Source organism: Carlito syrichta, unplaced genomic scaffold (assembly GCF_000164805.1).
Source record: "Carlito syrichta isolate Samal-C Ts95f unplaced genomic scaffold, Tarsius_syrichta-2.0.1 Scaffold301768, whole genome shotgun sequence".
NCBI classification, from domain to species: Eukaryota; Metazoa; Chordata; class Mammalia; order Primates; family Tarsiidae; genus Carlito; species Carlito syrichta.
In genome coordinates this window covers 240,618-256,142 of record NW_007245864.1, presented here as the reverse complement: position 1 = coordinate 256,142, position 15,525 = coordinate 240,618, and the positions used below count along the sequence as shown (strand labels likewise).

The window sequence follows — 15,525 nt, the reverse complement described above, 5'->3', positions numbered from 1 at the left end:
GAAAACATTAACTACGGATTTTTTCATAAAAATAAAATGCTTATATTAAGATGAGCACACTTTTAGATGTGTGGCACAAAAACTGAACACGCCATATTACCTTGACCTGCCAAACAAAATGTATGCACAGAATGAATACCTAAGGAGATATGCCAAACAAGTGTTGCCTCTGGGTAGGGGCATTAAAATCTCCCCGTTCCTGTGGTAGTTTCTGTATTTCTGCAATGCTTTAGAATAAGTATGCGTTGCTCCCATATTCAGAAAAAGCTTTATTTTTATTCCTCTGTGGAAAGGTTTGAAAGTGAAATTATTTTGTAGGACATTTCCTTTAAACTGCAGAGAAACCATAAGGTGATCGGAAATCCAAGCATGTGGAGGAAGAACACCAGGTTAGCAATGCAGAAGAGACAGGTGGGCAGACGTGGGATATGATCTTTTGGCTTTAACCTTGCAGCACGCTTTCTCCTGCAAGTTGTGCATCTGAAAGTAACCCAAACTGCGAGGTGGGGGCAGGAGAGGGGCCTTTGCGAGTGGAGGGCTCACCAGATGCAGTTGGAAACACTGGAATTTTACTAGGTTTAAATTGCTGAGTGGCTAAAAAAATTCCTACGGGTGGGGCTGTCCTGCCTATTTCTCTTAACTGATGTCCTTCTGAGAGTGCTCATAGTTTTCAGGAACACAACAGATTTTAAGTCCCTTGTAATAAACAAAATTCTGGATCTCTTCCTTGGAGGCCAGCCTGGGACGGTGCTCTCTAGGAGGGCCCTGGTGACTCGAGTTTGCTGGCGATCCTCTGGCTGACCTTGTGCAGGGCCTGCTGGAACTGAGGGTACTCGTCCCGCACGTGGTCCAGGATGGTGGCGATGGCTGCCAGGCGCTCATCCAGACGCCGGCGCTCCAGCAGCAGAGACTGGCGGGAGCGGAACAGGAACACGTACCTCCCCTCCTTCACTGCCTGCAGGTGCTTAAGGCGCGTCTGCAGGGCCACGATCTTGGAGAGATTCTGGGCAGGAAAAGAGAGCTTGGATCAGGTTATGCAAAGCTGAAGGAGGACACCCTCTGGTCCACAAACTCAGGCTCAGAAATGTCAAAGGAGAGAAATGCACCTGAACACAGATGCCCTCCAGGGAAGAGGCTGGTATTCCCTGGGTCAGAGTCTTTTTGTCCATTCATCGTCTAGAAGACATACTTTTTTTTTTTTTTTTTTTGAGTTGGAGTCTCACTCTGTCGCCCAGACTGGAGTGCAGTGGCTGCTCCCGGCCACCGCAGCCTCGACCTGCTGGGCTCCGGCAATCTTTCCGCCTCAGTCTTCCAAGTAGTCAGAACTACAGGCATGCGCTACCATGCCCAACTAATTTTTGATTTATTGTAGAGACGAGGTCTCGCCAAGTTGCCCTGGTGGGTCTCGAACCGACAGGCTCAGGCAATCCACTCACCTCGGCCTCCCAAAGTGCTGGGATTACAGGCTGAGCCACGGAGCCTGGCCAGGAGCCATTCTTGACACCTGCCATGTGTCAGGCCCCATACAGGGCATGCTCCCCTCGTTGTCTCCCTCATCTCAGTTGATCAGGCCCGAGCCTTGCGGTCCTGCTCGACCCCTCTCTTTTGCTCACACCACATCCAAGCCAGCAGGAAATCCCACTGGGGCGACTTTCAAATAATGTATATGCAGAATTTGGCAGCCTCGGCTCCTTCCCAGCCGCTTGGCCACCAACCTGAAGCACAATGGCCTCAAACAGCCTCCTGTGTCCAACTTTCCATTCACACTCACTGCCAGAGGGGGGTATTCTGCTAAGACCCAAGTCACTCAGCCCTAAAGCCCCCCTGTCTTCCCACCTCCCTCAGAGAAAAACCCAGTCATGATACCTCTCCCCCACAAGGCTTTACACAGCCTAGGTGGGCCCTCTCTGCCCACATCTCCGCACTCCAGGACCTGCCCTGCTGGCCTCTGCCTGGCCGTGGACAGTCTCAAGCTCCTTTGCGGGGTTGTTTGCTGCCTGGGTTGATCCCCCTTTCTCAACTCCTTCAAGTCTTGACTCAAATATCACCCACTCTGTGTGGCCTTCCTGGACTACTCTATCTCTTTAAAATCTTAAGCCCTGGCTAGGCTCCGTGGCTCAGCCTGTAATCCCAGCACTTTGGGAGGCCAAGGCGAGTGGATTGCCTGAACCCACGGGTTCGAGACCAGCACGGGCAACTTGGTGAGACCTCGTCTCTACAATAAATCAAAAATTAGCCGGGTGTGGTAGTGCGCGCCTGTAGCTCCAGCTACTTGGAAGACTGAGGCAGAAGGATTGTGTAAGCCTTGCAGATTGAGGCTGCGGTGGCCGGGACATGCTGCTGCACTCCAGTCTGGGTGACAGAGTAAGACTCCAACTCAAAAATAAATAAATAATAAATAAAATCTTAAGCCCTCATTCTACTGATGCTCCTGTCTCTTCTTTATTTCTCCCCAAAGCATTTATCATCATCTACCCCGCCATACCCTCTTTCTTATTTTTTGTTTATAGTCTGAACTCCTGCCCAGCATGCAGCCTCCAGGAGGGCAAGGGCTTTGTCTTCTTTGTGCTGTTCTGTAGCCCTAGCACCCAGAACACTGCTGGCCCGTAATAGATACACAATCAATATTTATTGAATGAATAAGCCACACAAATGTGGGCAGTTGACTGTGCCGTTATTAGCCTGGGATCAGGAGGGGCCTTAGCCCAGGGACACGGGGCTTCTATGTGGGTGGCATATTTTATGACTGAGGTGCCATCAGCCCTGGTGACCTCCTGGGTTTTTTTTTTTTTTACCTGTCGCTTGAGGGCCATGAGTTGGTCAAGGTCGGCTTCGACCATGTCGAGGTCTGCCTGCATGGCAGACAGGTTTTTCTGCTTCTCCAGGAGGGAGTTGCTCACATTTCTCTGTGTTTCTTCCAGTTCCAGGATGGTCTTGGTGCACTCCTCGGTGGCCTAGGACATAAACAGGACCACGCTAGGCCCCCACATACTGGCTACTTGGTGGACAGAGAAGAATCAGGCTGTAAGGACTTGCCAGGTGCCTTCTGTATACTTTATCCAGGGAGGACTCCCAGAGGAGAATCAAGGAGGCTCTGATCTTCAGGGACGTATTGCCAGGAGAGGTGAGCACCTGTGAGCTGCCAGGGCCTGGATGAGCCACACTGCTCCCTTATGGCTTAGAGAGAGACGTGGGTGGCCTGAGAAGTTCTGGGTGCCTTCTCCTGCAGTGGGTCTGTCTGCTCGGGCATGGGAACCAGGGACAGCTCAACAGCTTTGTGCTAAGGGCAGGGCCAAGGCTATAAGGGATGGAGAGGTGGGCTGGGGAGTGTGGGAAAGAGGAGGCTGGGGCCTCCCTGCAGAATCCTCGCAGAATCCTTCTGCAGCAGAGAGCTGGATGGTGAGGCCAGGCACCTTCCACGTGGTATTGTTTCTGCCATCGGGGGAAGAAGCACAGCTAAGAGAAGGGTAAACCAGGCAGCTCCTGGCAGCTGGCAGGGCCCCAGGAATGATGAAGGAGGAGGGACAACTGACTCTCAGGGACTGACTGGGGATGTGGAAGGACTTTGGGACAGGCAAGGCAGGGATGGGGAAAAGGCCCTGTCTGTGCATCAGTGTGGGGCGTGGCATGGGGACAGGAGGATTTGGGTACTGCTTGGAGCCAGATGTGGGGCAAGGGGTGGGTGTGGGGATCCCGGCAGTGGACTAAGAAGCCCAGGACAATGAAGAAAGGCTGGGGCCAGGACAGGAAGCTGAGGAAGGGTAGACGTTAGAAGTGGTCAGTGTGGTGGACAAGGACTGAGAAGAGGTCACTCTGTCACCTCTTTCCAGAAACTTCCAGCAACTCCCAAATGAGCAATCCAGGCACATCTGTCGTTTTCCACTAACCTTTCCCCATATAGGATTTACCCTACAAGGGCTATTTTAACAATCTCCATGTAACCCTCTGAATGACTCCTAGAGATGGGTGCCCATTTCACAGGTCAGTAAACTGAAGCATCAAGAAGTCAGACAGTATGCCCAAGTCATGACTGGAATGGCAGGGCTCCAAGGTTGTGCTCTCCACTGTCCCTAAGGCCATCTCACTGCACATGGCCATGGCTGCTGTCGCATTTGGCTCTGTCCCCCCCATCCCCAGCAGACAGGGAGCTGCAGGCTTGAAAGGGCTCCACATGTTCCCAAAGCCACACAGCCGGTCACTGTGGCTGTGGGGCCAGCCTGGGAAATCTGAGCCCCGAGCCCTGGCCTGGCAATGGCTGAGGGAGTGGACACCAGGTAGCACTAGTCCCTCCCAGGACAGGTCAGGCACTACACACTCAGTCGATGTAGCCTGGAGGATGGGGACACGCGCACTTGGGATGTCGACCATGCTCCCATCAGCCCATCTCTGGCACCCGCTCGGGGTCCTCAGTGCATGGGCTTCCCCTTCCCCATTGCTCTGTGCTTCCTTGATGTCACTTCTGTTAAGCAAAAAGGGGCTGAAACACAGCTGTCTCTGGCCCTACATGGCACCATCCCAGTGCAAGTATCCTGCTAAACCCAAGACAAACTCCCAAAGACAGGCCCTGTGACAGCAGAACAATAGCATCCCTGAGCAGGCCACCCCTCTGACTGCCACTGCATCCTCACTCCTGGGGCCCAGCACCTGGGTCATGTGTCTCTGTTCACAGCTGGGGCAGTTGAGGCCCAGGGGATGCAGCAGCTTTCATCACAATGCGGGACAGGCTGGTCTGTCTGGTTCTAGAGCTGGGCTCTCGCATCCCCACTGTGCCCACCGTCACTTCTTGGTCACAGTTGAGACACAGCAACACTGACTGCAGCTCATGGCATGACGTACAGCCCAGATGCAAGCGATGGAAATGGGACAGGAGAGGAGACAGCGTTGTGATGGCAGGGCAGGAGGTTTAGCAGGCGGACAGCCCTGGCCAGCGGGGGGGTGGTAATGCATGCTGAGTGTGTGCAAAGAACACCAGCAGACACTAGCACAAAGCCCCAGCTCCTACAACAGACATTGAGCCTGAGCAGGAACGCCTTTCTGGAATGTTCATTGGGCCACGGAGGGAGAAAGAGATTCTTTTGATCTCTCTTTCCTTTCACACTGCTCCCTACCTTGTGAGTGTCCTTGATTTTCCGCCGCAACTCAATCTGCTTGTGGTGGAAGCCTGCACGAGTGAGCACGTTCCTGTCCATCTTGCCCTGACCCTCGGCCTGGGTAGCAATGGTGTCTCTGCGGGCGACGGCCAGCTCCATGTTGCGGATCATCTTCTCCTGCTGCTTCAGCAGCTGCCCGTGCTTGACCTGGGAGCACAGGACAGAGGGGCTGGAGCAAGGCGGGCCGTGGCTGCACGGTGAGCGGCTGGGAGGCCACCTGCTCAAACTTCAGTCACACCAGATGGGTCTGGCAGAGAACAATGAGGGCTGTGCCAGCAGGAGGAACAAGGGATCTGGAGGCGTCACCCCAGGCCTGGACAGTGTTCCTGTTGCACACAGGATATGCAGGCAAACAGGGCGAGGCTGAGAAACTGCCAGAGACCAGAGGCGATGAAGGAGACATGAGAACCAAATGCAACCCCAGATCGGGGCCTGGAAAAGAGAATAGGTATTATGGAGGAAACTGGTGAGATCTGATTAGAGTTTACAGTTTGGTTAGTAGTATAGTACTAAGGTTGATTTCTTAGTTGGGACAATGCACTGCGGCTCTGTAAGGTGGCAATGTGTAGGTGAAGCTGGGCTGAGAGTCTATGGACCTGGGGCTGAGGACTGGGTTGCAGGGTGAGGACTGGCTGCAGGGGTGCGGGGGAAGTTTCTGGAGTCACAGAAAGATGATATGTCTCAATTGTGTCGGTGGCTACATAGATGTGTGCATGTGTTAGAGCCCAATAAACTGTATGCTTAAAATAAGCATATCTGGCTGGGCTTGGTGGCTCAGCCTGTAATCCCAGCGCTTTGGGAGGCTGAGTTGAGTGGATTGCCTGAGCCCATGGGTTCGAGACCCGCCTGGGCAACTTGGCAAGACCTCATCTCTACAATAAATCCAAAATTAGCCAGGTGTGGTAGCGTGCACCTGTAGTTCCAGCTACTTGGAAGGCTGAAGCGGAAGGATCGCCGGAGTCCAGCAGGTCGAGGCTGCAGTGACTGGGAGCAGCCACTGCACTCCAGTCTGGGTGAGAGAGTGAGACTCCAACTCAAAAATAAATAAATAAATAAACAAACAAACAAATAAATAAAATAAGCATATCTTCTTATATGTACGTTATGCCTAAAAGAAAAAAACAGGCAAGAATCCCCAAGTTAAGAATGGTTGAGGGAGACCAACAAGCCTACCCTGATTTTAAAATGTTCCATAGAGTGACAATAATAAAATGCTCTGGAGCTGGCACAGGTTTTGTCAAAGTGATTGTCCCAAGGGACCAGAGAGCATGAAATGAGGATGGTAGAGAAGGAAGACAGCATCTCTGTGGGGACCACCGTGTGATCGATGTGGTCATTCAATTCAGCAAGAAAGCACAGATTATTTAATACAGGCTGTTGACATGAACACCCTGGCTGACAGAAGATAGAGATGAACCCTTGCTTCACACCATAACCCCAAATAAAGTCCAGGTGGGCTCAAGATTAAAGTCTGTGAAACAGTTGAAAAGAAGTTAGAAATATATGTGTGTGGCTCCAAACTGAGGTGAGCTTCTTATGCAACATAGGAGACCCAGAAGCCATGAAGAAAAAGACTGACACGTCACACAATAGAAACATTAAAAAATTGGTCTGGTAAGAACATTCTAAACAGAAGGTAATGGCAAATGATGGACCAAGAGACACTATATTTAATAGGTATTAAAGGCAGGGATTGATAACCCCCCAGTTGTTAAGAAATAAGAGAACAGCTCAATATGAAAATCAGTCAAAGATATGAACAGGCAACTCCCAAATGAGGGAATGCCAGTCTCTCTCTCTCTCTCTCTCTCTCTCTCTCTCTCTCACATACACAAACACACACACAAACACACACACACACACACACACACACACACACACACGCCCACTCAATTCCCCATGCACTTTGCAATGAACCAGCAATGCACGTAAGAGTGAGACTCCCCTTTTCATACTGTGGATGGTCAAACATCAAAGGCTGATAAATAAGTGAATTTACCAAAGACACAGAAACAAAGTTAACATACAAAAATCCATTGTATTTCGGCATACTAACAATGAACAACTAGAGACTGGAATTTTAAAACCTATCATTTATAATAGCACTGACAAACATGGCACACTTAGGTCTATATCTAACAAAATGTAAGCAAGATCTGGATGCCAAAAACTAAAAACACTGACAGAGGAAATCAAACAAGACCTTGAATAGATGGCGAGAGATATTGTGTACACGGACTGGAAAACTCAGGGCTGGTAACATGTCAATTCTTCCTAAACGGACCTATAGAGTCAATGCAATTCCAATCACATTCTCGGCAGAAGTTTTTATAGAAATTGATAAGCTGATTCTCAAATTTTTATGAAAAGGAAAACTATATAGAATAGACAAAACAATTGTGAAAGAAAAGATCAAAGTTGGAGGAATCTCCTAAGTATAGCGTTATAGAAATCAGAACAGTGGGATACTGATGAAAGGGCAGAAATATAAATCAGTGGAACAGAGTAGAGAGCCAGAAACAGACCCACGCAAATATGGTCAACTGATTTCAACAAGGGCTAGAAGGAAATTCTATGGAGAAAAGGCAGTCTTTTCACTAAGTGGGGCTGAGACGAGTGACATTCAAATGCAAAGATTTCCACCCCAATCCACCACTGGCAGCATATACAAAAAGTAGCTCAAAATAGATCATGAACCTAAATAAAAGTAAAACTAAAGGCATGAGGTTTCTGGAAGAAAACAGAAAATATTTGTGACCTCGGGCTGGACAAAGATGTCTTAGCTGCACTACCAAAACGCTCCGTAAAAGAACAGAGTGGGTAATTGGATGTCGTCACACAGGCAGATCTCAAATGCATGAGGCTAAGTGAGGAGAGCCAGGCTCAATATGCTTCACCCTGTTTGATCCACATTATGTGACATTCTGGAAAAGCCAAAACTACAGGAATGGAAACAGATTGGTGGTTGTCAATAGCTGGGGTGTGGGGCAGTCTGACTACAGAAGGCATGAGGGAATCTAGGATGACGGAAATATCTTATATCACGATGTGATGGTAGCTACATGATTGTGCAGCTTTGCCAAAACTCAAAGGGCTGATTGCCCCAAATTGTGAACTTTTACACAATACCTCAATAAAAATAAAAAAGATTAACAGACAGATAACACCCAAAACCATTGAGGTGGTAGGGACATGGCCACTGTCACTACGTTTTGGAATTACTTTTTGGAAAAGTAATCTGTCAGGCTTGATTACAGTCAGCATTTATATATTCTTTGACCTAGAAATCCTGCTTCTGGGACTCTAGTACCCAAAAGAGAATCTAGGAGCAGCAACACCACCACCAAAAGAACCCTAGGGAAGGATATTACTGTAACATTGTGTAACGATTGATGTTATGTGTCAACTTGACTGGGCCAAGGAATGCCCAGACAGTTGGTAAAACATTCTTTCTGGGTTCATCTGTGAGGGCATTTCCAGAAGAGGTGGCATTTGAACGGGTAGACTGAGTAAAAAAGATCTTCTCTCACCAAAGCAGGCATCATCCAACCTGTTGCAAGCCTAAGTAAAAAAAAAAAAAACTGGAAAAAGGGTGAATTTACTCTTTCTTCTTGAGCTGGGACATTGGACTGGGAGTGACACCATTGGCTCCCCTTCTCAGGTCTTTGGACTTGGACTGAATCACATTACTGGCTCTCCCAGGTCCCAGCTTGTAGATAGCAGATTGCAGGACTTCTCCGATATCATTGTCACATGAGTCAATTTTCACAACCAGCCAGTCTGTGTGTCTGTTTCTGTCTGTCTCTCTCTCTGTGTATTCTGTTATTTCTGCTTTTTTCTAGAGAACCCTGAATAATACACATTGTTTCTAGCAACAAACAACAACAACAAACTGGAAAAAGTCTGAATTTTCATCAACCTGAGAACGTATCAATAAATTGTGATCTATCCATAGTATGTTTTGTAACTCTTAGAAGAATGGGTTAGCCGGGCTCGGTGGCTCAGCCTGTAATCCCGTGTCTTTGGGAGGCTGAGATGAGTGGATTGCCGGAGCCTTCAGGTTCGAGACCCGCCTGGGCAACTTGGTGAGACTTCATCTCTACAATAAATCAAATAATTAACCAGGCGTGGTAGCGCGTGCCTGTAGTTCCAGCTACTGGGAAGGCTGAGGCGGAAGGATCGCCGGAGCCCAGCAGGTTGAGGCTGCGGTGACCGGGAGCGTGCCACTGTACTCCAGTTTGGGCGACAGAGTGAGACTCCAACTTAAAAAAAAAAAAATAATAAAATAAGTTGCATCTAGGGGAGGGAGGGAGGAGGGTGAGGGGACTTGACAACACAATGGGTACCTGGTCCACTTCCAGGGGAGTGAGGGCCACCTAGAAGCCCAAACTTCACTTGCATGCAGCCTACTTGTGTGGTGAAATCTCCTGTGTACCCTACAACTCTATAAAAAATAAATAAGTTGTAGAATTCTACATGTACACTATATTAAGGAAAAACAAACACCAGAAGTAGGGAGGAAGGTAAGCCCTGTCCGTGTGCGTTTGTGTAAGATATGAGGTGTGTATGATCTCTTATCCTGTGGGGGCTGGCACAGTTATCCTGACTGAGAAGGGGAAACTGGGAGTGGCGGAATGGGGCCTGTTGGGAATCCCGGACCTCATCTTTGCTGCTCTCTGTGAACTTGGCTTGCTGCTGCAAACACACGTGGCATCTGTGGCTTGAGAAGTCAATTAAATGAAGTATATTTTTAAAAACTGTATTAGTAGCATATGCATTTGATCTGAAAAATGACTCAACTGCCAGAGGGATTTTATTTAAAATGGCATTGTGAAAGTGATGCCACATTTATTTTTATTAACTGCCCCTATTTTTATCCTTAAGGCCCTGAACCTTTAGCTGGAGGACCACTTGTGATTTAATTACCAGCCTTTTTCAAGGCAATTAAATCAAGCTAAATGTAGCTGTGGAGAGAAAACATGGCCGAGGGATGAGGCAGGGCGTTCTCTGAGCCCTTTTATTACGTGAGACTCTTTTTGTCTCACAGTGGGTAGAGCTCACTAGAGGGCCGTGAAGTTTGGGCGCCACAACCAGCATTTAAAAATATCAGTCCCCTGATTGCATGGAGTAAGGATAAAGTAGCATTTTGTGACATCATACACACATACTTGTGCATGTGTCCTGTGCTGTTCTGTACTGTTTCTGTGCAGTGAGAACAAAAGTGGGCAGATCCTTCTGCGAGAGGCAGGTCAAGGGGAACGATGCACTTGGCACTTGGTTGGCGGGCAGCTCACCATGCTGGAGTGGGTCCCTCCCCAGGAATCTCACCAATTGCCACCAGCCAGGGTGGCCCGTGTGGTTCCCACAGGTGTCGGGGAGAGCTGAGGCCTCAGTGTGGCCAGGCTCCCTAGAGCCCATGGGGTGGTGCCACCAGGCCCTGGCCTCCCACTCCCCTCTGCTCACCTTCATCCTGTGGATCTCGGCCTTCATGGCTTGGATCTCCGTCTGGCCGACCTCGGAATCCACTGAGGAGCGCATCTCTTTGGCCAGTTGGATTTTTTTCTCCCAAAGCATAATCTGGTGTCTTTAGAGGAAGGAGAGAGAATATAAGAACTGGGAAAATTAGAAGTTTTCTTCTAATGCTTTGGCGAGCTCGTACTCCAAGGGACAGGGCGTAGCTCGCGCTACGATGGCAGTGTTGAGCAGCCAGGGCAGAGACTGTAAGGCTCACAAAATCTGAACTGTGTCCTATCCGGCTCCTTACAGACACGATGGCCAACCCCCAAAAAGATAAACCTCTGCATAGAGGGAGAGAGGGAGACAGACGGAGAGGGAGGGAGAAAGAGAGACGGAGGAAGGAAGAGAAGCAGAGGAAGAGGAGGAGGAGAGAGAGCATGAATATACAACTTTAGAAGCTGAGGAAATAAATATAACTGATAGGGGTTGACTTAAGAAGAAGTAAAAATCTTGACTAGACCAACAGTCTTAAAGCGATTACAATGTCACCAAGGATACATTGCCCCCCCCCGCAAGCATCGGTTCAGATGGTTTTTTGCCTAGATTCTATCAAACTACAAGGGATAGATGATCCCTTTGGTGCTCATTCTCTTCCAGGGCTAGTTAAATAAATCACGTGTGTCCACACGACGCCTACTCAGCAACCATCCAACTGGGGATGCAGACCCACGTGCACTGGTGTGGAAAGGCAGCCACGAAAATACAAAACTGCTCCAAAGGGGAACGCATAGAACAATCCCATTTTTGTGAAAAACAGAGCAAAAACAAAGAAAGGTATCTACACAATGGTTTTCAGGTAAGGGAAGAGAGTTGGAATGATATAATTTTCCCTTGAAATTTTGCACATGTTATAGTTTAAAATGTTCAGAGCAGCCGGGGTCAGTGGCTCAGCCTGTAATCCCGCGCCTTTGGGAGGCTGAGGTGAGTGAATTGCCTGAGCCCGCGGGTTCGAGACCTGCCTGGGCAGCGAGACCTCATCTCTACAATAAATAAAAAAATCAGCCAGGCGTGGTAGCGCGTGCCTGTAATTCCGGCTACTCGGAAGGCTGAGGCGGAAGGATCGCCAGAGCCCAGCAGGTGAGACTGCGGTGGCTGGGAGCGGCTACTGCACTCCAGTCTGGGTGACAGAGTGAGACTCCAACTCAAAAAAAAAAAAAAAATGTTCAGAGCAGGAGTGGGGTATGTGCTACTTTTATAACCAGGAACCTTAAAAGTAATATATATATATATTTTAAAGTTTATCCCAAAGAAGACCACTTGATTTCTAGCAATGACTGATTTGGCTCAAGAGCGCCCCTGAGGGTGGTCGACCAGAACTCTGCAGGGGTTCCGGTTGTTCTTGGGGTTGCTCTGGATCCGCTAGGGTGGGCCGTGGAACCACACCCCCAGCGGCGTTGACTGGATTGTAGCCGCACCCTCAGACTGCAGGGGCAGTGACGCTTATAACACATGCCTAGCTCTGAGGTGGGGACTCACTCTGCTTCCACCAGGCTGTTAAGGATGGCCGCCTTCTCCTCACTGAGCTGGTCTAGCTTCTCCTGCATCTCCATGGTCTCCCTCTCAGAGGCCTGCATGGGGAGAGAGGGCAGCACGGCTGTGGGCAGGGCCATGGGATCACGGGCGCCATCCCGTGCTCTCCAAGTCCTCGCGTGAACAGCAGGACAGTGGGCCAGATTTCTCATCCCTCCACATGCATCTGGAAGGTAGCATGGCCCTATGTCCCGGGGCAATGCGCCCAAGTCAGGGACACTGTGTCCATTCGTGTGCTCGCCCTCCTTCATTCTGTGCCCTGGGTTAACGAGTGGGTGCGGTGGGGGTGTCACCTGACCTTCAGTGAGCGCACAAACGTGTTCTCGGTCACCAGGTTGTCCTGCTGCAGCTCCTCCGAGCTGCACCGGTTTCTATTAATCAGCACGTTGAGCTTCTTCAGGTCGTTGTCCAATTCCTTCGTGTGGCGCTCAATCTCCTTTTGCTCCTTCTTCTCTTGATCGATCTTGCCTGCGGCAGAGAACAGAGGGGTGGGGGTGGGGAGAGAGACCTGGGGACCACACAGCAGCAATGAGATGAGCTGGGGGCTTGTTTCTCCCAGTAGCTCCCCCGGTCACACACACTGGTCCTTCCAGGAGGGTGCATCTTCCTGGCCTGTAAGTTTCCTCATGCTCTTCGGGAGAAGGGAGAAGACCCATGTGCTGGGACAACCTTTAGGTGTAGGAGGAGTGAGCAGCAGGGGTCCATCTCCCTCCCCAGGACTCTTGCCGTTCCCTGGACAGTGGGGACATGGCTGGGGTTCCCACTCTGAGTCTCCAGGAAAGGGGGGTCCTTAGCCCTCTGCCCTGCCCCAGCCAAGGTCAGGGGTGTCAAAGGACAGAGAATGACAGATATTCTTATTTATTATTATTGGTTTTTAGGGACAGGGTCTCACTCTGATGCCCAGTGATCACAGCTCACTGCAGCCTCGACCTCTTTGGCTCAAGTGATCCTTCTGTCTCAGCCTCCAAAGTAGCTGGGACTACAGGCACAGGTCACCACACCTGTCTAATTTTTAAATATTTTTGGTAGAGACAGTGTTTCACTGTGTTGCCCAGGCAGGTCTTGAACTCCTGGGCTCAAGTGATCCTCTGGCCTCGACCTTTTAAGTGCTGGGATTATAGGCATGAGGTACTACCCCAGTCTGATATTAAGATGGAAAGCACACAGATGTTCATAATGTGTTCATTAACTGGCTACTCCTCCCAATTCCATTTCCCAGGTCCCCCTGCTTTTCTTACCAGCTTTACCGAATGCTCCAGGGCATGGCCACCTGAGCCCCTTTATCTGCTCTCGCTCTGGGTGGTCCCACCCCGTCTCACAACCTGGTATTTCAGCCGCCTCCTGCTTTATGACACTGCGTTCAGCTGACAGCTCCGCAGCATCTTTTGGTGATCTCGACTCACCAAGGGCAGGGCACGAGGCAGCAGGACCTCTGAGAAGTGGCACGTGATGTGTCTGGGGAGAGCAGCCCCACTTCCCACGGGGGACTTGTGACAGGCCTGACCTGCATGGATTCCTGACCCAAGACCAAGCGGGATGGAGGATGTCTCTGCAGGGGGTCCTGTGCGTGGATGGTGGCCCAAAAAGGACACTCACCTTCCCTGTTCTGGGCACCCCGGCACTTTGGCAGACCCTCTGGTCTTAGAAGGGTGGGGACCTCCCAGTGAAACAGTGTTCAGAGTCTAGCTGGGGGTGACCTGGGACATCATCTTGCTGAAGTCCACCATGCAGGACCCTGGCTCTGTGTATGTGCATTGGCCGGGATGACAACTTTGGAAGCTTATCTGTCTAGGAGACTCCTTGAGGTCTGTGAACTTGGACACGTGTGGTAAATTTTCTCCAGCCTCACACTGTGACAGCAAACTGGGCATCTGGGCAGACTTAAGCTTACGTTCACAATATACATACGCCGGCACTTTCGTTGTTTGCTTTAAGGCAGCGTGAACGTGGTGGGACATGTCCCTGAGTGGGCTTGTCCCTAGGAGGTGGGCCTCGCGCCCCCCCCCCCGTTGCAGCTGCTTGTCTGTAAGTCAGCCGAGCACGGGGCACTCACTTTCTATCCTTAGCTTCTTTTGTTCCAGGATGTGAAGCTCCTTCTTGGACCAGTCGAGGGACACCAGCTGCTCCTCGCGCTCCTGCGTGACCTTCACCATCTCCTGTTGCAGGCGGAGCCAGGTCACCTGGGCCTGGACAATGCTGGCACTGTGCTCCTCGATCAGCTTGGTCAGCCTTTTGATCTCGAGCTCCAGGGGCCCTACTTCTTCTCCCTAGAAGAGACGTTCGTCAAACAGCAAACTAGGCTGGGATCAGTGGCTCAGCCTGTAATCCCAGCACTTTGGGAGGCCAAGGCGAGTGGATTGCCTGAGCCTGCAGGTTCAAGAGCAGCTCGGGCAACGTGGCGACCTCATCTCTACAATACATCAAAAATTAGTTGAGCATGGTAGCACATACCTGTAGTTCCAGCTGCTTGGAAGACTGAGGTGGAAGAATCGCCAGAGCCCAGCAGGCCGATGCTGGGGTGGCCGTGAGCGTGCCACTGCACTCCAGCTTGGGCGACAGAGTGAGACTCCAACTCAACAACAACAAAAAGCAAACTAAGCCTTCTTGGGCTCAAAGGTCTTCCTTCTGGGTGGGCCGCAGAAAGCCTGGACCCCTGAGGCCATGAATTGGGGGGCATCTATTCCAAAGGGGCCCAGTTAACTCTCAGAAGGGCCTGGGGTCCTGGATTGCATCCACTGACCTTGAGGGCCGAGGCCACATGCCACGGGCCTCGCTGAAGGAAGTATGGGTGTCAAGGCGCTATGGAGTTCCCTCCATCCTCCCCTGCCCTCGAGCTCCACTGCTGGTGTCACTCTACGAAGCCTTGTGGGTGTACCAGCAAGGTGGGTGGGGCCCTCTGTTACCCAAAGGGGCTTTGCAAGTTATTGATTGATTGATTGATTGATTGAGACAGGGTCTCTGTCACACAGGCTGGAATGCAGTGGCATGATCGTGGCGCATCGTAGCCTTGATCTCCTGGGCTCAGGCAATCCTCCTGCCTCAGCCTCCCGAGTAGCGGGGACTGTGGCCTTGAGTACTTGTGTCTGGCTAATTTTTGTATTTTTTGTAGAGACGAGGTCTCACTATGTTGCCCAGACTGGGCTCAGGCGATCCTTCTGCCTTGGCCTCCCAAAGTGCTGGGATTACAGGTGTGAGCCACTACGCCTAGTAAAAAGTTGTCTATTTTAACAGCAGACTGTCAGAGCTCAGGGGCTTTTTTTTTTTTGAGTTGGAGTCTCACTCTGTTGCCCAGACTGGAGTGCAGTGGCCACTCCCGGCCACCGCAGCC

The 15,525-nt window shown here is 50.5% G+C and overlaps 1 protein-coding gene across 1 annotated transcript in view; it reads right to left on the bottom strand.

Moving 5' to 3' along the window:
- Nucleotides 1-748: 748 nt before the first annotated feature.
- The window catches only part of CCDC40 (coiled-coil domain containing 40), a 70,165-nt gene continuing 55,388 nt past the window's right edge, over nucleotides 749-15,525 (bottom strand). The window contains exons 15-21 of the mRNA XM_008055195.2: nucleotides 14,251-14,464; nucleotides 12,496-12,665; nucleotides 12,144-12,235; nucleotides 10,614-10,734; nucleotides 5,109-5,297; nucleotides 2,796-2,954; nucleotides 749-1,003 (exon numbers count right to left, since the gene is read on the bottom strand). Of these exons, the coding sequence (XP_008053386.1) occupies nucleotides 755-1,003; nucleotides 2,796-2,954; nucleotides 5,109-5,297; nucleotides 10,614-10,734; nucleotides 12,144-12,235; nucleotides 12,496-12,665; nucleotides 14,251-14,464 (1,194 nt within the window). The 3' untranslated portion in view covers nucleotides 749-754. The remainder of the gene's footprint in view (nucleotides 1,004-2,795; nucleotides 2,955-5,108; nucleotides 5,298-10,613; nucleotides 10,735-12,143; nucleotides 12,236-12,495; nucleotides 12,666-14,250; nucleotides 14,465-15,525) is intronic.